Source organism: Protomyctophum parallelum, assembly GCF_964188405.1.
Source record: "Protomyctophum parallelum genome assembly, chromosome: 18".
NCBI lineage: Eukaryota > Metazoa > Chordata > Actinopteri > Myctophiformes > Myctophidae > Protomyctophum > Protomyctophum parallelum.
In genome coordinates, this window is record NC_139716.1 from 32,667,229 (window position 1) to 32,692,758 (window position 25,530).

At 46.2% G+C, this 25,530-nt stretch overlaps 1 protein-coding gene across 1 annotated transcript; it reads right to left on the reverse strand.

Moving 5' to 3' along the window:
• Positions 1–553: 553 nt before the first annotated feature.
• Positions 554–20,977, reverse strand: dok1b (docking protein 1b). Its single transcript, XM_083788647.1, has 5 exons — positions 20,548–20,977; positions 10,261–10,587; positions 6,011–6,101; positions 5,291–5,463; positions 554–3,634 (listed from the first exon to the last, which is right to left on the reverse strand). The coding sequence occupies exons 1-5, from the start codon at positions 20,602–20,604 to the stop codon at positions 2,234–2,236; spliced, it is 2,049 nt and encodes a 682-aa protein (XP_083644773.1). The 5' UTR covers positions 20,605–20,977; the 3' UTR covers positions 554–2,233.
• Positions 20,978–25,530: the final 4,553 nt, after the last annotated feature.

Sequence of the window (25,530 nt, forward strand, 5' to 3'; positions counted from 1 at the left end):
ATCTTTGAATATATATTTCAGAGCGAACATTTTTTATTAAAATATTGGCTTCTGGGGGGGGGGTCCCTGGAACAACATATTTTGAGATGGGGGTCCATGGCCCAAATAGAGATAATTCTGGGGGTGCTTGACATGAAAAAGGTTGAGCACCACTGACATAGAAACATAGGTTTTTCAGAAATTTTTTAGGATTTAGAAGCGTTTTTTTAAATTGACCTCAGTCCAAAATGGGTTAAGTGCTTAAAGGACTGGCTAGGCCAGCTCCAAGATGAACACTTTGAAACATGTTAGGATTTAGAAGCGTTTTTTTAAATTGACCTCAGTCCAAAATGGGTTAAGTGCTTAAAGGACTGGCTAGGCCAGCTCCAAGATGAACACTTTGTAAAATGATCCAGTAAAGTGTTCATCATGGAGCTGGCCCCGAGTACTGCATGGCAGACGCTATAGATGGAGAACTGAACTAGCTTTGATTTTGGATCATGATTTTCAACTGGGGAAAAAAAAAATACTTCAGCTTTTGTTTTCTTCATTTGAGCCTTTTCTGTCCTTTTCTTTTTTTATTATATAAAGCTTTTCGATATGTTTACAGACAGCACAGCTGCTTTTGACACACAGACCAGCATATTACAGGAGGAGATTGATTAGTTAGAAGTTGAAAATATTTCTATACACGGACCATAATACAACATTTTTACTTAATCTGTGTACTACAGTATGCGCAAGAACCTTCATCAGCGGAAACATGGTCACCTCAGAATGGCATGGCCCTATGTGACGGCATTGCACACATGCCATCTCACATGGGGCCTCCCACACTGCGGGTGAAGACAGGACGAGATGAGACTAGAGATTAGAAACTCTTTAGCTTGATTTACACATAGTTGTGTTGCCGGTGTCGTGCACCGAAAATAGCCAACATACAAGCTGTTGGGCCTGCTATTCCAAAGTATAAACAAAAGTATAAATTAAGCAATAGGAAACGGCTTTTCTTCAAAATACAAAGTCATGGAGCAACTGCTGCAACCCAAAAAATAATCAGTTTCCAATTGAGCTGGGATTGACGTAATGTCTCAAGTTAGTGTCCAGACGTTCCGTTACAAGAGATGTGTATCAGTCCAGCAAACACAGGAGGGTCCCTTCAGGCCCAAAGGCACGCTCATTATGAATGTCAACACAGTACATAACTTCAAAGATATCTATGGATGTCATCGCGATGTCCCACAGCACAGGCTGGCCGCTGGACTCACCCAGCAGTACAACTCATTGTTGAGGTTCCAGTTAAGTGCCCAGTCACTGAATAAGCATGGCAAGCATTTTAGACGATCCAAGCCAAGCCAAGGCCGTCCTTCTAGCTTGTTAAAGTGCAGCCAGTAAGACTAGTCACTTTTTGGCAAAGCAATTGGTTGTGTGTGTGCGTGTGTGAGTGTGTGTTTGAGTGGCCAGCCAACCACACTGTGGCTTGGTATGGCAATTACGGGTTTGACCATACAAACATTCAAAACCTCTCTCTCTCTCTCTCTCTTTCTCCCTCTCTCCTCTCTCTCACACACAAATGCACGCACACACACACACACACACACACAGAGCCGGGTGGTCCTTCCCTCCATATGCTAGCTGTCCTAAAATGCTACACGGCAAGCCAATTATACTATTTTCCTCGCAATTTTCGGGCTAATCCACTCAGGATGGACTTTTCTTCAAGCAATTATTCCATTGTGTGCTGATGAAACGAGTCTGATCCAAAACTCCCAGCGGAGAGAGAGTGTTAGTCCTCCTGAAGGAGAGAAAACATCCATCACAGGGTTGTTTGTGGCTGAGTGAGTCCTTGAGTCCACCTGACACAATTCTCCCTTTTGCCTCGTGTGGGCGGGACTCCCGGAGGTCCTTGAGGGGGTTCCAGGGGGTCCCCAGCTAAATGAGGAACTGATTCTACAAATTCCTTCTAAATCAGTAGTTCTCATACTTTAATGATTTTTCCAAAAATGTTCAAAAATAGCAGATCTACAAGCTTGCAGTGCGGCACAAAATGACGTGCTATGAGCTTGTAGATCATGACAATGTTTCAGAACCACTGGCTTGATGCATCTGTCCTTCAATTGGCACAGCAGGAGTTATAAATTAATTCCTCTATACTGTGCAGAGCGACAGCAGCCCAGTGTGTGTCGACAAACAAGGAAGTTGTACATCCCCCGGAACAACTGAGATCTGGCTTACAGTATGAAAATGAGCGGAGTCAAACGTCCCCCAAGTTGTCGTAGATGATATCTGGCGTTCTCAGCACAGGCTGGTTATTAGTCTGCTGGTTGACCCATAGTTTCGAAGGTGGGACCTTAATCTTGGACACTTTACTGTAGAGATCCCTGCCCGTGTTACCATTGTTATTGTTTACGTTGCCCCCGGATCCGCCGGGTCTCACAGGTGGCGGTGGCAACAGATCCTTCCGCGGGAGAGCGCCCTTGCCGGGCTTGGGGGCCGGGGTGGGCTTGGCCCACCTCGGCGCCGGCGGCGGGCCGCGGTTCGGGGTGGAGTGTGGGGGGGAGTGCGCCCGGGGTTCAGAGTGAGTGTGAGGCGGCGAGAGCTGTGTGTACGGCTGTGTGTACTGTTTCCCGGCGGAAGGGATGGAGTAGCTGTTCTCCTGGTTGTAGTTCCCTTCCTGTCCGGAGGCTAGCGCCAGCTCTTCCGCTCTCCTCCAGCCTTCGGGGCGGGCCTCATCGTAGATGCTCATCACCGGCGGGGCGGCTCTCGGTTTGGCGCAGCCCTCCGGCTCGTCGTAAATGTGTTCCACGCCTGAAGTGGGCGGCACCGGCGACGAGGCCCCTTCGGCTTGACCCCCTGATCGGCGTCGATTGCTGTTCCCCCCTCTGCTTCCTCCAGTCCCGTCGCCGTCCAGACCCAGGGAACCGGTCATCTGGGTCAGCTCAAAGTTCACCTGGTCGTACAGGTAAGAATACACCTGGTCCGCCGACTGCCTTCGCTGGTTGTTGTTGCCTCCTCCCAAGCCCTCGTCTCCCACGGGCCTGAGGCGGGGAGTCGGTATCGGACCGGACGGGTTGCTGTTGATACTGTCTACAGGGTCCGAATAGAGGCTGTCGGCACTCGGCGGAGGCAAGCGGACCGAGTCGGCCGGTTCCGAATACACACCACATTGTTCTTCCACTGGACATTTACCCACCCCCACAGCGCCGTGCCTGGGAGACCTAGGGGGTGTGATGACCTCTCCTCCCAAAACTCCCATCATGGGCGGCGGATCCGGTAAGCTCCTCCCTTTGTGTAATCCTCCCTGCCCCCTCCCCCCACCACCTCCCCCTCCCCCGTCTCCTCCCTCTCTCCTCCCTATCACTCCGTCCGCGGAGCCGGGCTTGCTGCCTCCCGAGTCCCCGTCCGGCTCCCGGCCGATGGCGACGTTGTTGCCCTCGAGGACGATCCCCGCCATGCTGCGCAGGTACTGCAGCGACGTGGGGCAGTCGGGGTCAAAGGTGACGGGGCAGCTGAGGTGGCGCTCCTCTGCCAGCGCCTTCTGGGACTTGATGGCCTGCTCCACCAGCTGGAAGACCTCGTTGCCCTGCTTGGTCTCGAAGGTGAAGTTGCCAGGACCCGAGTCACAGCGGCGGCCCGCCTCGAAGGAAAACATCACCTGAGGAGAGGAGAGATACAGAGAGGAGGGTTAGAGTTCTGACTAGAAAAAGTGCCCCTCGGGGCACAGGTCTCCACCAGGAGGGTATGAGTGTTTGTGTATAGAGGGTATGCGCGTGACATCATCATCAAACCAGGAAGTTATGCAGGAACGCCTACTGAGTGGCAAAAAACTACTTTCTGGCCTCGGCAGCCCATACATCCACACAGAAAAGTCATATCTGATTGCATTAAACAATGTTAAACTCACTTTGCATGTTGCTTTGCCACTCAATGTGCCATTCACTTTAAGCATGCGCATATATACCGATTTGTGTGATGGATGGATAAAATGTGTAATGTAGAGAAATGCTTTTTGCTAAAATCGGCCTCATGGTGCCGCTGTATCAGGCAGATGCGAAAAATGGAGGGCAAAGTTTTTCCGTGGCCTCTAGGGAGCGTGTATACAAAGTTGTACACAGATCGTTGCAATTATAGGTAAAATCAGTAATTGGCCTGTTATAGTGCCACCATGAGGCTCATTTGAAAAAAAGTAAGTGGCATTTCGTCCTCGGTCTATTAGGAATGAACATGTATAATTTCACGGAAATTGCACGCTGTGTTAATGATTTGTGGCATTTTGTTCGAAACTGACAAATCCTGCCAGCTTTGGAAGGCAATCTTAGCCAATCGGGATGGAATATGGGAAATGGGACAGATCCGTGTTGATCACATGACTATAGAGATGGTGTATACCGATTTGCGTGATGTATGGATAAAATGTGTACGAGTATTGTAACGTAATGTGTTTAGCATAAATCGGCCTCATGGTGGCGCTATAACAGGCCGTTCTGAAGAATTTAGGGCAGAGGTTAGTCGTTGGCATCCAGGGAGTGTGTGTGCAGAGTTTAGCATCTGCCAGGCCAACGGTGCCGGAGATTAGCTGTACATGGACGGGACACACGGATGGACGGAGTGCAAAACATACTCTCTTCCCATGCCTTCGGCCTGGTGGAGACAATTAACTTACATTGTACATTGTACAACGTACATTAGTCAAATATACAGATGTGGACATAAATGGCAGTGCTTTTTGACAAGTGGATTTAACTATAACCTCTCAGAACCTTACCCTAACCCTTTAAAGGGATAGTTCAGATTTTCTTTACTTAAGCTGTATGAAATACTTTAATATAGTGGTTAAATTGCAACTGTATTAATTGATTGCCCGAGTCCCGTGGTGGGAGTTCTGCTCTGGTTCTGGTGAAATATTAAGTAGTTCCGGTCATTTTGTGGAAGGCACAGGGGGCCACGCATTAAAAGTAAATTAATTCACAAAACTAACGTCATTTGTATTGTTGATCTATTTCTAATACAGTAGTGCAACTTTTTCAAAAAATTTACCCCTCTATCACACATTAATTAATTAATTAATTTTACTGGCGTTTGGCGTGTGCACCAAACAAGCAAGTGAAGTGCGCAACAATTTCACAGGACCGTGGCCACGTAAATACGCTTACGTTGTCGCCCCTCGACTTCTCCGCGCGTACAGAAGAAATACGCTGGTCTCATTGAAAGTTAATTTATAGGCGCGTTAATCGCTGCCCGTTTGAAAGGACAGGAAAGCTAAATATGGGGTGGGTACTGCAGGTGCTGTGTGTGTCTTATGTGCACCCACCCTGTCCCGTCCGTATCTCCGGAGCAGCTTGTAGGGCCAGACCAGAACATTCCTTTTGGTCTTGGCTTCTTTCAGGACCAGCGAGTCTCTGTCTGCTTTCAGCCAGTAACTACCTGACAGGCTGCAGCGCTCGGACGACTCGGTGCGCTGGACGCTCACCCAGAACTCATTCACTGCAGGAGAGAGGAGGAGTTAGCTAACACCTTCACAAGGAGAAGAAAAACAAATTGATCTGTTTAATAATTGAATAGAGAATCAGAAAACATAATGCTTTTGAATTCACCGGGAGAGGACAGGAGATTATCTCATGATATGATACAAAAAAAGGCTAAAATATATAGTAGGTTAGAATGACTTCTGTTGTTTAAAACAGGGGTTCTCATTTCAACCCGTGGGTCGCGACCCCTCGGGCGTCGCCAATTTTTTTTGCATCTGAGCTGGAAAATGGAAATGAAGAGTTTACATAGTACACATAGTGCAATGCATAAACTTTCCTTAATGATTATATCTGGTTTCAGTATTAATTTATGATATATTTTCTCTGTTTTTGCAGTCAGTTTGTATATTGGTGGTGGGGAGGGGGGTGGGGCGGGGGTCGCGAGACATGGCCAAAGCTAAAAACATTGGGAACCCCTGGTCTAAAACAAATTAAAGTGAAGACTGATTCTGTGTGTGTGTGTGTGTGTGTGTGTGTGTGTGTGTGTGTGTGTGTGTACTTACCCTCCTCTCTGGAGTAGTAGATGAGATTCTCAGACATCTGTAGGTCCTGAGGCCCTCCGTTACAATCTGGAGCTTTACTACCCCCACCTCCCTACGCACGCACACACACACACACACACACACACACACACACACATACACACACACACACCATATTAGACAGCGGATTGACAGGACGATTCGTATGCATTCAGATTTGTGTGTGTTATGTGTTGTAATTTCCACCGAAGGTCGCAGTTAACTATGGAATCGAGCATTTCCCGTCAGTTAGTGTGTCGGGCACCATATCATGTGACATCATCAGGGATGGAGATGTGGAGACCCTGATGCTGTCGCAGTTAAGCCCATATATGGAGATCCCTGATGTCAGACTCGTCACTATTGGGCAGAAACTCTACATCCGACCTTAAACCTCAAACCCTTAGATCTCCATATATGGATATGTCAGAACCTGTTCTGACATTCCATATTTTGATCATTCCGGGGGGCGGCGGTGGCGGTGGTGGCTCAGGGGTAGCGGTGACTCAGGGGTAGAGTGCCTGGATGGTAACCGTAAGGTTGCCAGTTCGAACCCGGGCTCCCCCAGAGTTACTGTCGAAGTGTCCTTGAGCAAGACACTGAACACCTAATTGCTCCCGATGTGCTAGTTGGTGCCTTGCATGGTTTCCGCTGCCATCGGTGTATGAATGGGTGAATGTAATGCACAATCTCTGTAAAGCCCCTTGGATAAAGGCGCTATATAAATGCACCATTTACCATTTACCATTTATTCCCCATCCATCCTTCCTCTTCGATATCTCCCCTTTGACTTATACCTGTCCATTCAAACTTTGGGCCTGCCCCAAAGTTATTAGTGCAGCCGCGTCCGGCAGCCGGTGAAAAAAAAAGAGTTCTCAACAGGCCCACCTGTCCATTCAAACTCTAGATGGGCCTGCCCCAAAGTTATTAGTGCAGCCCGGCAACTAGATTTCTCAACAGGCCCGAAAATGAAGGCCCAGCCAGCCCTGTCTGGGCCCTCATCAAACCCTGTACACTCAAGAGAATGTCCCCACTACCAGATCTCCATATACTGTATGGAGCTGACCTGTTCTGACATTCTATATGTTGATCTGACCTCATAAAACCCTGTACACTCAAGACATGCTCCTTATATGGCCAGTACAGAATTCATTCCATGTTGATCTGACCCCCCATGACAATGCGCCAGCGCTCGCCCATGCAGCAATCTGCCGTCAACAAAGGCGGGCTCCATGTCCCCCAGGCGTCTTACTGGTAGGAATATGCACCGTCGTCTCGTTTTGAATATTGTAGGTCAGTGTGTGTGTGGGCCTGTGGGGACAGAGGAACGAGGAGGCGGGGGAAGTCAGGGAAAGACTGACCGGGGACCCACCGGGGTCTATACTTATACAGGCCCCCTCCTTGTTTTCCCCCGTACACCACTTATTCGTATGTTCATCTTATTATTATGACATGCCCAGAATAGGAATGTCAGGGTTAAGTGGTTAATAGCATGTATCCCACCACGGGATCCTTGTGATGTTTTGACAGTCAGGGAATATAGACAAGAGGGTGTGAGAGGATCATTGTTAGACAGCAGACACATGTGTTGTGTCCTATAGAGAACAAAGTGGAGTGATGATAGCTCCCACCCTGATTTACACCAAGTACATTTATTCCCTCTGGCTTCTATCTATGTACATTCATATTCACATCTGTTCATCTGTGGCTCTGTTTCCTCCTTTGTGTACACTGTGTGCTTGCCTGCCCTGTACCCAAGTGTGTGTGTGTGTGTGTGTGTGTGTGTGTGTGTGTGTGTGTGTGTGTGTGTGTGTGTGTGTGTGTGTGTGTGTGTGTGTGTGTGTGTGTGTGTGTGTGTGTGTGTGTGTGTGTGCGTGCGTGCGTGCGTGCGTGCGTGCGTGCGTGCGTGCGTGCGTGCGTGCGTGCGTGCGTGCGTGCGTGCGTGCGTGTGTGCGTGTCTGTGTGCTGTGTCTGTGTGCACGTCCATGCCTGTACTGTGTGTAGGTAATAATAATAATATCTCAAACTTATATAGCGCTTTTCTGAGTACCCAAAGATGCTGGGGGCAGAGGTAACAACAAAATAAAAACAACTTTATTAGAAGAAAGAAATGAAATGAAATGTAAGTATTAGTGTTAACCAAGGATAACCACATGTAAACAATTAGAAAGAAATATGCAATCCTAGTTGTGTGTGTGTGTGTGTGTGTGTGTGTGTGTGTGTGTGTGTGTGTGTGTGTGTGTGTGTGTGTGTGTGTGTGTGTGTGTGTGTGTGTGTGTGTGTGTGCGTGTGTGTGTGTGTGTGTGTGTGTGTGTTTGCATTTGTGTGTGTGTGCGTGTGTGCGTGTGTGTGTGTGTGTGTGTGTGTGTGTGTGCCACTGCGGATTCAGCTGATATCACTTTGGCAGTAGTATCAGCAGGCAGTAAAAACAGTACGCACACGCATGCACACGCATGCACACGCACGCACCCACCCACGCATGCATGCATAGTATACACACTGCACAATGCATTAACCGCAATACTACTGTACATTGGCCAGAGTCCCCCAGGCCAGGGGTCTATAATTGGTCCCTCCTTTTTCCCTCTACACCAATAATTTGACATTAGATCTTTCTTTTTCAAAGGTTCTCTGTGGTTCTTTAAGCTGGTGCTGCATCTGCATGGTAATTAGAATCAGTAATGCAGTGTCTGTATTGGGGGTAGTGGTGTCTGTTCTTTTTATAGCTGTTAACATTCCTTAGAAATTAAATTAGAAAATTGGTCGGAATATTGAATAATAATTTTCAGTAATCTTTTCATGTGAATACATTTTAATTTTCTCCAATCTGTATAAATACAACAATAACCTACACAATAGGGGTGGCTTTTGGTCTCCCTGCTCTTCTATTGAGACATTTAGATCCTGTGTCTATGTTGGACACGTTTGACACGATCCTGTTTCTGGTTTGACAAAGACGTTTTGACCTGTAGGTCAAAATTCTATTTCTCCCCAGAGCAAGCAGGCATGCTCTATTAGCTCAGTGGTAAACATTTCAGCACTTGTTTGCGCAGGAGACCTGGGAAGAACAGGAAAGTTGCATAATGCAGTTTCAAGTGATAGTATAATTCACTGGAAAATGACAAATTGTAAACTGTCAGACTGTACTATAATGTGCCAGCAGTATTTTGGCAAAGTCACTTGACTTGTGCTGCAGCTAATGTTTGCTTCATAATGGTCCCACACTGAAGAGACAGTGAGGTTTTGTTCAACCATTCAGTTCATGTTCAACAGTTCAACCACTGTTCATCAACATCATCATTTATTCATTTATTCATCGACTGTTTTTAAAGGAACATTTGCCTTTATTCACAAAATGTCATGTGCTCTGTCTTGTGCAATCACACAAAAGGTTTTGATACCATGGGTCTCAGGACGTCCAGTTTCATTTGTGAATTCAGTGTATTTTAATGCATTGAAATTAATTAGTATGAATTAATCGGACTGAATCAAATCGTAGTAAAATGTAACTGTTTCAGAAAGAATCATAGTCAGTCGGCACACACACACACACACACCACATGTACCGGTATCTCTTTTTCCATGCATGCAAGCTTATCTCATGCCATCTTCTCAGAGCTTACGAATCGTCCCACACACTTCCTGAGCCCTCCTGGGGGGTATAGGCTCAGCTGTAAAACTACCATAATACACCACAGTGTCTGTACAGTTTATCATGGTGCATGTGCAACTGTCACTACACTAATACTATCATTGTGGTGGCCATCGCTGAGTGTTGTCCGGTAATTAGGTCACTGGTTCACCTCTCAGCTCCCACCCCGCCAGCCCTTGACTACGCGTCGAAATATCCCTGAGCAAAACACTTAACCACTAACAGACTGAACCCCTAATGCGGGGCTGTTCAACTGGCAGTCCGGCCCCCAGCCCCATGGGTTTCTGACAATGTGGCCTCCCGGCCTGAACAATTTAGTTGAATAGGCCTGCCCTGGCTGCCCAAAATAGCTCCGCACCAAGCGCTCATCATGACTGAGCAGCCATCAGCTGGATTTCCCCAGTTCCCTTCCAAAACCAATCGCTATGGACAATAAGCATTTTATCCTTTTAACCACTTGAGCCCTATATATACTTCTATATGTCATATGACGAATAGCGAAAACAACCTATGCTAGCCTAATGCTGACATGTCCAAAATAGGGGTTAAAACAAGTTAAATAAGCATATAAAATATCTACCTGAAAGGCAATATCGCACATGATCTCCACCCACTGGGCAGTCACACTCTTCTCTGCTGCAAAGACATGCGTTTTGTCCACTGTCTCCACGCAAAAGGCGGCCATGTTTTCTTTGGGGCAGGTCTCGGTGACGGCAGGCAGGATGGAGATGCACTCCGACAGGCGAATGATCTTCTTGTCCAGCTTACGGGTTTTTTCGTTGGTCCCGCCTCCTCCCCCTGCGCCGCCAGACCCACCCCCGGCGCCCGACGGCGAGTCGAAGAATTCCAGGCGGGCAATGCCGTTCTGACTGGCGGGGTAGAGGACGAACCAGTTCTTCTTCCATTTCTGCTTGGAGGAAGGGTTGGGGGTTGACGGGGAGAAATAAGACAGGGTAAAGTTAGTAACGCAGTGGCACATCATATACATATACAAAACAGCCTTTATGTAATTTTTTATTTTTTTATTTAAATTACGAATGCCAAATAAAAAGTTAACATTCATTCTGTAAGAAATCTAACACAGTTTTACTAAACGTTTCCTGTACATTCATTCAGCATTATGGCCTTGGCTAAAGCCATGGCCTAGATTTAGCCACTACTGCTGCTACAGCTAGAGGCAATACCCCAAATAAGTGCTTCTGGGCCAATGTTTAGTGTTAGCATGTTTCAGTTTTCACGTATAAAACCACAAAGGGGAACAAAACAAACAATTGGCCAACCATATGAGACCAAAATGCATCAGTTGGCCTAAACAACCACTGCTGCAAAAACGATTATGAGGGGAAAAGTGCCCAAACAGACACACGAACAAATCGAAAAAATGACAAGTTAATAATTATTAATTTTGGTCACGTCCCCTTCCCCATCACCACACGATTTCTTTGTGTGTCTTTCCAACGTGTGCTGTGGGTGGCTTGAGAGGATGGAGCACCATTGTTACAGCGAGATTGCTTTGCTGCACTTTAACTTGGCAGTTTGTATAGTGACGCAGAAGTAAGGAAGTTCCAGCTAACAATAGCCTCTTCCTCCTCTGGGATATGACCAACATGTCAAATAATGCCACCAAGCAATAGGGGATACAGCTGTGGCCCTTGTGCGTGTGTGCGTCCACTCAGAGATGTTCAGCGCTAACAATGGCCATAGTTACACCTGTGTTGTCACTATGTGTAACTGTGTATATGAATAATCCGATTGATATTTGTGACAATTCACATCACGGAAACACAGCAATAAGGAAGATGAGTAATTATGCAATAATCCCAACAATGTAGCCTAACATACTGAGACAAACAGTTAGAGGAGTTGAAAGTGTTATACTGTATATTTTGTGTTGTTAAATAGGCCTATATATTCCAACAGCAATCATTGCTATGAAGTGTTTGTTTAGTGACAGTGTTTATTGCCGCACAATTAATCGAAAATGTATCACAATCTAGATCCAGACACCTATGCAGTCACATTTCTAAATGTGAGCAAGAATCACTGCACTAGTTGGCTGTCCAATTCATTTTAGTTACTTTTTTCTACAAGGGAGAGAGAGACTTTTAAGAGATGTTTTAGTCAAGCACTTTGATGTTGCCTGTTTAAAAGCCACAGTAGTTGGCTCCAGGTGCCACATTTTGAATGTAGTAATGTTCTAACTACAGCCTAAAGACAATAATATGTTCATGGAAAAAGTGAGAATCGTGTGAGAATCGTGATCTCAATTCTTGCGGAGGAACACCGAGATTCACATTTGAGCAAGAATCGTGCAGCGCTAAACAGTGTTCTGTTCCCTGTCTCTGAAATTATCTTTGACACCAAATGTATCCAATCAGGAGAGAGAACTCATACAGGATAAACAAGAGAAACCAGAGGTGATGAAACAGAAAATGATTTGGAATCGGAGCGCTGAAGCTGATAAATTACCTTTGTGTGGTTCTCTCAACAGATTGGATGACATCAGTATCCCTGAGAATGTATTTTCCATTTACTAAAGAGGTGGAAAGTCACTTTTCAGCTTCTGCTACAGCATGTTAGTTAACAGGAAAATCCTCAGCGAGTAGAAATGGACCCCTGTGGACCTGCAGCCTCATATCTATGACTGAATCAGTCATGCTGATATACAGTTACAGTATGAAAGCAATCCCTCTTGTGTGATATTGCTACATATGCAGTATATATTCATTTGGGTGATGTTACCATCCAATAGCCTGATAATTTGATTATATAGGTCACAGTAAGGACCTCTTCAACTTTAACCCAACAATAACCTCTCTTACGCCATCGTGTACTCAACAACACGAATGCTAACGGGAGGGCAAGAGTTGAAAAGGAAGTTATTATTGCCAAACTGGTACCAGACTGCACCGTCTTAAATCTCTTTTCATTGTGACACTGAACAAACATGCTGCCATATCCTTCACACAATACAAGATCCTGGAACTGATGAGGCCTTATATGCCGTGTGTGTGTGTGTGTGTGTGTGTGTGTGTGTGTGTGTGCACTCGCTCGCGCGCGGGCATATGTATGCGTCCGTCCGTCTGTCCGTCCATCCGTGCAGCATTTGTGTGTGTGTGTTTAGCTAAAAATAAGCTCAGTTATAAGACAATAACGTCATAGAGCATGACAGCTGTGCAAACATAACGCTTGCATTAAAGCCATGCAAATTGAAAAGAGGAAGAGGCAGAACAAAAGAAGCGAAAGAGGTGTTATTTGCATGCACTGATGCTGCTCTAATCATATAGCCACGGGGGCATACATATGTTACTGTCCCTGTATGTAATGTATACTGTAACCTACATAATCTCTGAGCCATGTCAGTCTCTGCACTACAGACCATCACACGGGCACTTTCACTTTATGTATGCTAGGGAGGAAGGATGTCGTCCTAGTCTAAATTTCCCACACACACATGCCAAGTTTGAGGATGGTCGGACGATGTTATGCCAGGGACAGATTTTGTGTGACACACAGATAAACACACACGCGCGCGCGCACACACGCACACACATACACACATTCTGTAAATTATAGACTATGAATGACTATGATGATGAATACACTCAACTGCCGTCAAAGTGGCATTATCACTTTATGTATAAGACTGTGATATGACTATGAATAATCGTTCCACACCTTTACCTTTATATCTGCTGATAAGTGATCTGCTGATCTGTTACTGAGGTAGTGTGCCTTATTCCTATTTTATTATAGGCCTTAGGCGTATTTGATATTGTTGTTTTGTTATTTTACTTGCCATTTTCCTTGTCTCATGATGATTATCTACTGTAACTGCAAGCTTTACGGATAATTATTTCACAGACTATTTTACACTCGTAATCTTGTGATGTGGCATCAAACTTGAAGTTAAATCCATTTGGCATCCTGTTGGAACTTGGCAGTTTGTATTGTTTAGGTCAGGCAACTGAAAACATTCTGACAAGATGAAGAATATGTTGATAATGTATCTATGAGATTGAGAAACACTGCAAAATCATGAGTGTTCAGTTCAGTCTGAGGGGGTAAATCAATAGCAGATCTACAAGCATATTAATTTCCAAGATAATGCTGCAGTTAAAACCCATGACTTAGCTCAGAAGATAGTTGCAGCCCTATGTAATATGAACGCTGCACAAAGTCACTCTCGAACACACGCACAGGCACACACATGCAAGCACACACAAAATTATACAACACTACCTCACAGACACACAAATGCAAAGTAACTGCCAAAAAGGACAGGAAATGTGTGGGACCGTCATTACCCAGGATCCTCTTTGTTTCCCGCTAATGACTCCAGAGTGTGTACAGTATTTGTCTGCACACATGTGCATGCATGTGTTTATGCTTGTGTAGGTTCAGCCAGGTTTGTGTAACATTTTTATTGCTCCATATACCGTTGCTTGGGCAAGACATATCTAAAGCTATCCCAAATAAGGTAAAAGACCGTTATCAAGCAGCAATACAATGAGTGGAAATTATGCAAAGTAGACACAGCACAGAGCACCACCGAGAGAGCGAGAAAGACTTCCTTAAACTACCCTTCTTCTGCTCTTGCCCGTGTGTGTGTGTGTGTGTGTGTGTGTGTGTGTGTGCATGTATATTATGTTCATTTCCCCATTTGTGCAGCTGTGACATTAGAAAACAATAAATAACTTTCAGTATAATGACATTGGCCTTTACGTCTGTGACCTTTTTCATCCCAAGTGGGAACTTCGGTTTTCGGCTTCACCCAGCTGAGTACTGTGCATTTAAGTGTCTTGCTCAGGGACACTCTGACACATTACTGAGGTCTGGAATAGAACCTTGGACCTCCAGGACCTCTGGCTTCCCAGGCGGGCTTTCAACCATTCAGCCATGACTGCCCCCAAAGTTCATGTTCAACTTAGAACTGCATGCTCAATCATGCTGTCAAATCTTTTTCTAATATTTATTTTTCTAATTAGCATATTTGATTACTTTTTAGATTAAATTTGGGGGTGTGTGCATGTTTTCATCTTAAAATGTTGTATCCTTTGTTGTACAACGGTGTCATGCAAAAACTAAATAGCAAAAATAGCCCATCTGTTTGAAAATCTGTTATTTTATTATAATTGATTGTTTTTTTTATAACCAATTCAATCGATTAACTTTGTGATGAGCTGTGCGCTTGTAGATCTGCTATTTACTGAGCATGACACCGGCATGCAACTATACAGTATGTAATATATAGATCAGGCTTTAAGAGAAAACTTCTCAGTCATTCCTTTGGGATGAAACAAAAAAAAAGGGTCTGAAGCATGCACACGTTTATCCACACACTGGTTGTTCAAACTCTCCGCTGTCTGTCATGTTCCCATGTAAACCACACCAGCCTATACCACGTCTCCTGCCGCTCTCTCTCTGTGTGTGTGTGTGTGTGTGTGTGTGTGTGTGTGTGTGACTGTGTGTGTGTGTGTGTGTGTGTGTGTGTGTGTGTGTGTGTGTGTGTGTGTGTGTGTGTGTGTGTGTGTGTGTGTGTGTGTGTGTGACTGTGTGTGTGTGTGTGTGTGTGACTGTGTGTGTGTGACTGTGTGTGTGTGTGTGTGACTGTGTGTGTGTGTGTGTGTGTGTGTGACTGTGTGTGTGTGTGTGTGTGTGTGTGTGTGTGTGTGTGTGAGCGTGTGTGTGTGTGTGTGTGTGTGTGTGTGTGTGTGTGTGTGTGTGTGTGTGTGTGTGTGTGTGTGTGTGTGTGTGTGTGTGTGTGTGTGTGTGCACACGCGCGGTACAGGGACAGACCGCTGCTTTGACCACAGATGTGCTGCTGTAACCTCAGAGCTTCCCCTACAATATGCTACTCCTCCAAACCGACATGTCATCATCCTGAGGACATGCAGTGGTAGTTTGTACTGCACTGTAGTGCATAGGTCAACACAGCGAGCGCATGCAGATTGCAGTGCACTGTTTACATGCATTCATGTCCATTCTATTCTCTCTAAGCCCACCCCACTCCAAATGAAGTGACACTCAAGTCAGACTGAAGCGTTCCAAAAATAAATACTGGATCTACAAGTTATGTAGCATGGCATATTGGCATATTGCGACGCAGTGTTGTGAGCTTGCAGATCGGCGTTTCCATGTGCGATTATTATAGTGTTGAAACTTTTATCCAGATCAAGGGCCCTCATCATGGACCTCATCATCATGCACCTCATCATTGGACCCTCACAGCACAACAGGAAAGAGTCCTGGATGGAGTCTACACAAGAATGCTACGAATAGCACTAAGGTGTCACATGGACGAACCACATGTGGACCTCTATGGGGACCTACAGTACCACGGGTCACTGACGATAAATCAGAGAGAGAAGGATGAGGCTGGCAGGGCACTGCGTCAGGCACCCAGAACTTGAGGCAAGTAAATTGACTCTGTGGGAGCCAGCCAACCCAGGGCAAAGCCAGGAGGGGAAAGAAAGAAGTGCACCACCTACGTATACAGTACAGTAGACGCACTGTGCCTTTTATCTAACATAAGGACCTGATGTTAGATAGGAGAGTGTGGAGGGCAGCGATCCAGGAGTTGGTATTGGCTAGACCTCACTCTCGCAGTAACTAACTACCGGTAGATCACGGACCTGGGTTTCTCCTTTGGAGATGGCCTCAGTGGAAAAGGTCTGTGGATTAATGTTAACATCGAACTTGAATGCACGAATTTCATCTGCACACAAGCACACGGAAGGACAATCATGAGGCAATTCAGTTACACAAGTCCGGTAGAATGCCATGGGTGCCTGGATGGTTCACAAGAACGTCCGGTTCCAATCAGTTCAAGCAAGAATTAAACTTGTAAGTTGTAACTGCCCTTATATCCTCAAGCCACATACTTTGCTGTATGACTGAGACTGAGACCGAGACGTATTTTCAGCTGGAAAACGAGTTGAAGGTCCTTCAGTTAGCTTTTAGTGTCAAAGAAGAGATGTCGAGACCTGATTGAGCTGTGCACCAAAGGCCTTGTGCCACCAAGGCCTGCCTAAACTGTAAATAAGTTTCCTCCCCAAAGCATTTTATTAGATGAAACCACATTTCATTAGTCTGTATGATTTAGGTTAGCCCTGAAACATGACTGCCATGATGATTATCATGACAGTCATGACGCAACTGCACCCTGTTTTTGGCACTCGCTACATTTACAACTTTTCCGTATATATAAACATTCAGATTTCAAATATAAAGTACTCACAATTTGTCCCACGGGTGTTAGTTAGTTGCAGCACCAGCGATTAGAATTGCTGCATCCTGCGTTCTTTAATAAAAAGCATTTTTATCCGAGCACCCCGGCTACTTTTTTCAAACGGGGTTCGTTTGGGAAATCCACAGTTGCACACCGGGAGCGCACTCGCCTATTAGTCTGTATTGGCAGGGCGGTCAGTGTACCTATATCAAACACACCGAGTGCCACCCTCCTCCCGACCGATAGGGGCGCATAGTTGAAAGCCAATGGCAAAATAACAGCTCAGATAAAAATGCTTTTTATTAAACAACGCGGGATGCAGAAATTCTAATCGCTGGTGCTGCAACTAACTAACACCCGTGGGACAAATTGTGAGTACTTTATATTTGAAATCAGAATGTTTATATATATGTAAAAGTTGTAAATGTAGCGAGCGCCAAAAACAGGGTGCAGTTACTTCACGACTACGAGAGTCATGAACCATGGCTAGATTTATGTACCTCAGGGAAGTAAAAAGTGTGTGTGCCTGCAACTGCGTGCATGCATGCGTGTCTGTGAAAGAGAGAGAGAGAAAGCTAAAGGAAGATGGAACTACTGAAAACTCCTCAGCAAGTTTAACTAATTTATAAGGACTGATATGAGATAATAAAGCAGGCTCAGCAAGCACAACAGTAAGGTTAAAGAGCACATTCTTATTCAATCTGAGTTATATCAGTCCATCACCACAGTATACTGGTCTGAACCACAACACATTTCTAGCACAGCAAGCACACAACACCTCTGGGAAACTGTTCATTAATTTTATATGGATTTGATTTGATGTAATGCATGAATAGATGTATTATGTCAATGCCTAGTGTCTAGGCATTCAATTTGATCATGTCCTCAAAGTGCAAAGTAATCAGCTTTGACAAGAACTATAAAACCATGAAATTATCATATTATAGCTATACGGTACAGTCTCCAATTTAAAAGCATAGCTGCCAGTTCTGCTTAATGTCGATTGCTCAGTGAGCTCCAGGTAACTTAACTCCAGGTAAGCTGAGCCTTTCTCTCTGGTCAAATAACCAGCATCCTACTAGCATCCCTCCCTACTCAGGCCAGGGCACGTCATCATTTGGTCAGGTGTGACTGTGAATAGCTGTTGTGAATTTGAATGCATTCATTTGTATATTCGTGTAATATTTGTTCTGTCTTTCAGATGCAAAAAAAACTTACAGCACTGCTGTAAATACCTGGCCACTAGAATGCAATAATCTTAAATTATTGTCAATATAAACCACACCCACAAAATTATATGTTAGCCCCATAAGGCTTAAGGGGTAGTAGCCAAATAATTTACTTAGAATAAACAGTAGGATTTTTTGGTTGCGCCACCTGACATTATTTGGGCGAAGGAGTTAAAAATACTAGTAATAAAAATGATAATTTCATTTAAAATGAGCACATTGTTCCAGACAAAAACATGCATTAGATCAATTTTGAAGAATTTAACAAATACGTTTTGAAATACGTGTCATTGACCCCATAGCCCAGGCCATTTGTTCACTTGCTGTCATAAAGTCAGACTTTCACAAACAGAAACTGTGGTTGGACGTGGCGGCTAGCCGGCTACACAGTTAAGTCACATTTTCCGACACGTGGGAACAGGCGTGTGTGTGTGTGAGAGTGTGTCTTGTGTGTGTGTTTTGCCCAGTGTCCACTGACAGCCATAAAAGTTAGTATAATTGGTCCTGCTGCATTCTTAACCAGAATTTTGACACTTTGACATTCAGATTTCTTTTCTGAACACAGTCTAATCCAGCATTAGCCAGCCAGATTTATAGGTCATGACTGTAAATATTTACCTGGATTTTTCTAATTCTTTTCTAATATATATTTATACTTTTCAAATAGTGAATAGTGCTTGGGCACTGGGGAGACAACGGATTTGAGATGCTACTTTTGCTGTTTTTTTTATTTGAAATCTTAAATAAGTTTTGGACATACTGTATGTTATGTATGACCACTCTAAGTTCGACTAAAATACACTTAAATGTATTATAGTGTAGAATCATTCTACTCCACTGCTCTCAAGTCTAGTTTAATGTATTCCAAATAAAAGCATGGAGACATGTTTCTGTACTGACACGACACTTGGGCTGGTTGTTTCAGAGCAGGAAATGAAGCCTGGATGTTTTGTTGCCCATGTCATATGACCAGAAAGAGACAGACAGAGCGAGAGAGAGAGAGGGAGAGAAAGAGGTGGAAAGACAGAGCGAGCGAGAGCGGGAGAGAGAGACAAAGAGCCCTTTACAAATCAGATGAGTTGACTTCTTATCCTGTGCTCTGTGACAAGGTTGCACTGAGGCCAAGAATTAACACTGACACACACACACACACACTGTCACACACACTTTGTGCCAGGCATGCCACAACAAAGTCTAACCCTAACCTAAACCATTAGATTATACTATACCATCCACCTGAACAACCACACACACACACTCACAGAGAGAAAGTAACACACACACACACAGAGAGAAAGTAAAACACACACACACACACACAAACAAACACTTGCCCTTGCTTCGCTGGGTCAGGTAGAGTGTCAGCCTTATTTTGGTCTCTACTCCTATCTCTATTACAGTATTATGTAATATGTCATACAAATGTTTACAGATGAGTAACAGATGAGAAAGGGGAAAAAGGAAACTCAGTGCCAGTGTACGACCCCTCAATGGGGATTTGAGTAGTAGTAGTTTTCTGACAGATGATTTTTGAAAGATCAACTGAAAGATTCAGTTGATGTCATAATAGTCTGGCAGCCCAGTTTGGTATATGCATTATTATGCAAGATTCAAGATTCAAGATTGCTTTATTTTGTCATTTGTTTCCAACTGTAGCAGCAGAAAAAAAACGAAATTACGTTTCTCCTAGTTAAAAAAGACAGCACAGGCTCATACAGTAATAAATTATCAGTGCAAGACAATACTAACATGCTACATGGATGGATCGACCCCCACTACACACAACTCAGAGAGCCCATTAGGACTGAACCCCTGCTGGGGGTCCCCGGACGGCGGACCCCACTCTGAGAAGCAGCTGGTCGTAAACATGTGAAAGCAAATCCTGTACACTACAGGTTGAAATAGAGTGGACTATATAGGGTAGCAGACCGTATGCTCGCCTCAAATCACTCCTCAACAAGTTCAACAACCAGTGATGCAGGCAGGCTATAGCCTATAGCCTATACTCTTGGGCAAGGCATGTGTGTGTGTGTGTGTGTGTGTGTGTGTGTGTGTGTGTGTGTGTGTGTGTGTGTGTGTGTGTGTGTGTGTGTGTGTGTGTGTGTGTGTGTGTGTGTGTGTGTGTGTGTGTGTGTGTGTGTGCACAGTGACACAACAGCCAACATCGGAGTGAGACCAGACCAGTGAAACAGTCTGATTCAAGTCTTTCATCTAGGTCTGGTGTAGGTCTGTCTTTGAAGCAACTGGACACAATGAGTTGCCTGTAATTGCATCAATATGTGAGCTATTTGTCGTGACGCAGAGCGGTCCCTGGCTACAGAGTTGCTTTTCGGAAAAGCAGAACCGTAATTTAGTCCATCGGGATTCGGGCCACACGAACAGAAATATCTTCTACATTTGGACTTACCTTTCCAAACTTCTGGTGCTGCACATAAAGTTGTCCCTCCTTGACGTGGGTATCCATACCCCTCCTCACACAAAAACAAAAACAAAACCTCCACTCCTCCCGGCCCCTCTCTGGACTCTGCCGAGACCTCGATCGAGGTTTTCAACTTCAACTTCACCTTTAGATGGAAAAGTAAAACGTGGTTTTATTTTTCATATAATGTCACACCACCACCTCCAGGCTCCACCAACTTCCTCGTTGTTGTTTTTTCTTTAACTTCGCCGCTCTCCAAAAGTTAAAGACGCGTGTAGAATAAATAAAGTGGTTGGTTTCACGAGAAGACTTCATAAATGAGGTATTATCTTATCTAACGTCCGTTGGTTTGTGGGTGTATGTGACTGTGCTGCCTGCCATCGCCGCTCCCTCTTCTCTTCCTCCTGCGTCTCCTCCACCACCACGCGCACTGCTGCGCAGACTGGCCCTCCTCCTCACTTCACTTCTGCCCGCGCGCACCACTGTTTTTTCTTCCTTTTTTTTATTTTTATATATGTTTTTTTCCCTTTTCTGTCATTTGAGGACATTGGCAGCAAAAAGCACGTAGGCTACACACACGCACGCACGCACACACACACACACACACACACACACACACACACACACACACACACACACACACACACACCATGTGCTTTTCCTGGGTTCCATCATAACCCGCAGTTGTGTTGGCTGACTGGGTGAGTATCCGGCTGCATGTGTTGTGATGCCACATTGCCACTGCATGTGTTTGTGAAAATGAAGACAGATCTTTGTCATATTTTATAAAAAAAATTAATAGTTTAATATGTAGGCCTATTCGTTCAGTTTTTGTCAGTCATATTATGACTATAGTTATTCTATTATTACCAGTAAGACGCCTGGGGGCGAGAAGCTCGCGTGCACTGGCCCCAGTGTCTTGAGTACAGGGTTTGATTAGGTCAGATCAACATATGGAATGTCAGAACAGGTCAACTCCATATATGGAGATCTATCTGAAGGGTGGCAGCGGTGGCAGTGTCTTGAGTGCAGGGTTTGATGAGGGCACAGGTAGGACTGCACAAATAACTGTGGGGCAGGCCCGTCTAGAGTTTAAATTGACAGTGTGAAAAGGCCCATGGAGCCTCCCAGCCACTCCTGCAATCAAGGCTGAGTGGCTGGCAGCTTGCTCACTGCACACAGGTGTGGGAGGCTACAAATAGGACTCAATGCACTCACTCACTCATTCATGCATGCTTCACCATACTGGCTGGTATACCAAACCTCCAGCACCATCTCTCTTCACTCTCCAACTGTGTGCGTCCACTAATCAAACGTGAGTTCAAAAGCCTCTGGAAACCCAACTGTTTATTCATTGCCATAACTATTAATCACCCATCATGGACTCACTTCATTGCACCTGTTTATACTATATGACTAGCAGTACTTGAGTTGTTTAATTTCTTAATGGGTCATTGAATCGAACTGTTGACTAAGAGACATAGTGTTTGGCCTGCATAACGGCATCACCCATATGTGTATTCACACATGTGTGTGTTTATGTATATATATATATATATGCATATGTATATGTATGTGTATGTATATATGTAGGTATGTGTATATATATATATACTGTGTATTCAACCTATTATATTCACATATTATTCAACCTATTATATTCATATATATATAGATATGTGTGTATTGTGTAGGTGTTTGATATTGTATATATAGGCTGCCCATGACCTGAATATTATTTAGTATTGACGTTATCGGATGTAACTGCTATTTATGATTTGGATACGTTTACTGATGCCACACCTTGTATATTGTTTGTCCCCTTTGTACAGCACACACCAATTAAAACCTTAAACCGAATCCTCTGCCTCTGCCTCGTCTTGGTCAGCCTGGCCGGTGGCCTTGCCTGCTCACCATTTTGTCCATTACACCTCACCTATACCCATATACGAACTATTCCGAGTGCCAGCACTCTTTCAATGGTCCTTCGAGCCGGATGTAATGGAACCGATGGCAGGCAGAGAGGAAGGCAGAAGGCTGGAGGATGAAGAGGAGGAAGAAGAGGAATTGGAGGATCAAGCGGAGCCGGACGAAAGGGCCATGAAGCCGCTCCAGGGAGCCACCGTCCGACCCAAGGCCCATGCCACAAGGCAACAACCTGCCTTGCTGGTTGAAGGGTTGCCTCACCCCCAGAGGAGGCGACAACAGCCGAGTGCAGCCTTGGTGGAACCGGGCCAGCCCGCAGAGGAACCGCCTGCTGCATCATCCAGCCACGCAGGCTCCGCCCACCACTCCAGAGCGCCCAGCCACGCAGGCTCCGCACCCCACTCCAAAGAGCCGAGCCAGGCAACCTCCACCCACCACTCCAGAGGGCCGAGCCAGGCAGGCTCCAACCATCACTCCAGAGGGTCCGTTCAGGCACATGCGGTTTCTGGACACGGCTCCAGAGCCCCCAGCCAGGCAGGTTCGGCTCACTATTCCAGAGCTGCCAGCGGCTCCAGAGCATCCAGCCAGAGAAGTCGGCACAGCGGACACTCAATAGCCCTGCATGACACCCAAGTGGCCGCCCTCGAAGAACGGAAGAGGGCCATGGCTCTGTTAGAGATCGAACAGCAGATTAAGGAGGACAGAATCGCAGATGAGCGATGTCGGATTCTGGAGGAGCGGACTCGGCGGGACCTGCAGGAGAAGGAGAACATCTCCAAGCACATGGTGCAACAGCGGCGGTTGAGACAGGCCAGGCAGAGATTGGAGGAGGCCCAGATTGTCTCGTCTTTCCTTGTGCAGAACGAGCAGGCAGATGAAGACACAGAGGCCGTCCACCAGGCAGAGTCCGTCCACCCGGCAGGGGGCGCCGCCCAACAGGTCTCCCTGGACCGCCCTGTATACGCAGCCTTCCAAGGCGGACAGAGTGCAACACCGGGCCCCGTCGCATTCAATGCAGAGTCGTCGAGGGAGGAGGAGAGAGGGCTGCCGCACCAAACCTTCCGCTCTGCGATGGAAAGGACTCCTCCCCAATGTAGGGATCTATCCAGCCCATCTCCCTACCGCCAGTTACCGCCACCTACCGGTCAGAGGCCCTCTCGACCAGAATCCGGGCCCGCCAATGTGACAGTTCAGTCAGACCGTAACTGTGGACCCACCAACGCGGTGCAGAGCAGCCCCCCAACAGCTGTTGGTCCACTGTTTGCCCAGGAAGTTCAGTCACCAGGCCTTATGGAACTTCTGGTGGCCTCGGCATACGGAGTACCACGGCCCAAGCTTCCCTACTTTGAGAGTGGGAAGGAGAGTGACTTTATTCTGCTGGAGATGGCGCTGAAGAGCTTGCTGGGGATCCACAGACATCTCTCCGAACAATACAAGTACCAGGTCCTGCTGGACCACCTCCATCTGCCCAGTGCCTACACCCTGGCAAAATCTTATATGCACTCACCGACGCCATATACCTCGGCCCTCCAGGCCCTGAAGGCGAGATATGGAGAGCCCCGTCAGCTGGTCCAAGCCGAGCTTAACCGCATCTTTGCAGGACCTACTGTCAAGGCCAGGGATGCTGCTGCTTTCCAGGACTTCACCCTGGCAGTACGGTCCCTGACATCCATGTTGGAATCGGTCGAGGGAGAGAACTGTAACGAGCTCAAATGTGGTTCCCACGTTGACAAACTGCTCTGCAAGCTTCCACCTTCCTTCAGTGAGAATTTCATTGAACATTGCTTGACACGAGGCATTCTGAAGGAGGGCTCCAGCCGCACATATGTCCTCAAAGATCTGGCCAGTTGGCTGGAAGTTAAAGCCAAAGCAAAGATCATTGCCCAACAGGCCACCGTCTCAGCCAATGATGCGGAGGTGAGGAAGGAGTCGGAGGACAGGAAAGCTCCCCGCAAGGCTAACCCAACCACGATGTACTTCAGCACTGAGGATGGGAAGGAAGCTTCTCCTCAGAAAGACAAGAACCCCAAATTCCAGGCATATTATTGCCCTTACTGCAATGCTACAGACCACTTCATGGGCTCCTGTCCCAAAGCCAGAGAGCTCACTCAACCACAGCTCAAAGCCTGGATAACCGCCGGTGACCGCTGTTACAAGTGTGCCCGGACCCACCAGGTGGAGACCTGCACTTTAAAGAAACCCTGCAATCGATGCAAAGACATTCATCTCACCGTTCTGCACGATGTCGTCCCTCACTTCCAGAGGGAGCAGAGTGTACTGATGGTGGGAGCAGCCCCTAAGAGGCTGTACGTTGACCAACCAAGCTACTCATCCAAGGTCATGTTGAAAGTGGTGAAGGTCACCTTAAGAAATGGACAAAGGAGCATGGAAGCATTCGCCGTCTTAGATGATGGATCTGAAAGAACCATCATTCTCCCAGCTGCCATCCGGCAGCTTAGCCTCAAGGGGACTCCAGAGACCCTTAACCTCAGGACGGTGAGACAGGATGTGCTCCAGGTGAAGGGTGCAACAGTCGCCTTCTCCATTTCTCCCCTAGGTCGACCCGACCTGGTGTACCCGATAGAAAACGCCTTCACTGCTCATGGACTCGACTTGGCTGAACACACCTGTCCAGGGAGTGCCCTCCAGAAACATTATTCTCACCTTGAGAGACTCCCACTGCCTAACCTGGTCAAGGTTAAGCCTCTCCTCCTTATCGGGTCCGACTACCCGTCCCTCATTACCCCGATTGAGCCAGTGGTGGCAGGGCCTACCGGAGGGCCGGTTGCTATCCACACATCCCTGGGTTGGGCAGTCCAGGGTCCAGCCCATCCCTGTACCCGTGCCCATGGGGCACAACAAGCCTGGAACACCCTCTTCACAGGGAGCAGCCCAACTCCAGCCCCTAACCTCTCCGCTGAGCTCCTTCGCAATGTGGAGTTACCGTGGCAGATAGACACTTTCCCACATCCACATCCTCCTCTCTCCACGACACCAAGGTTCGTCCTTCCCCTACTCCGTGGAACCAAGCGTAGGATGGAAAGG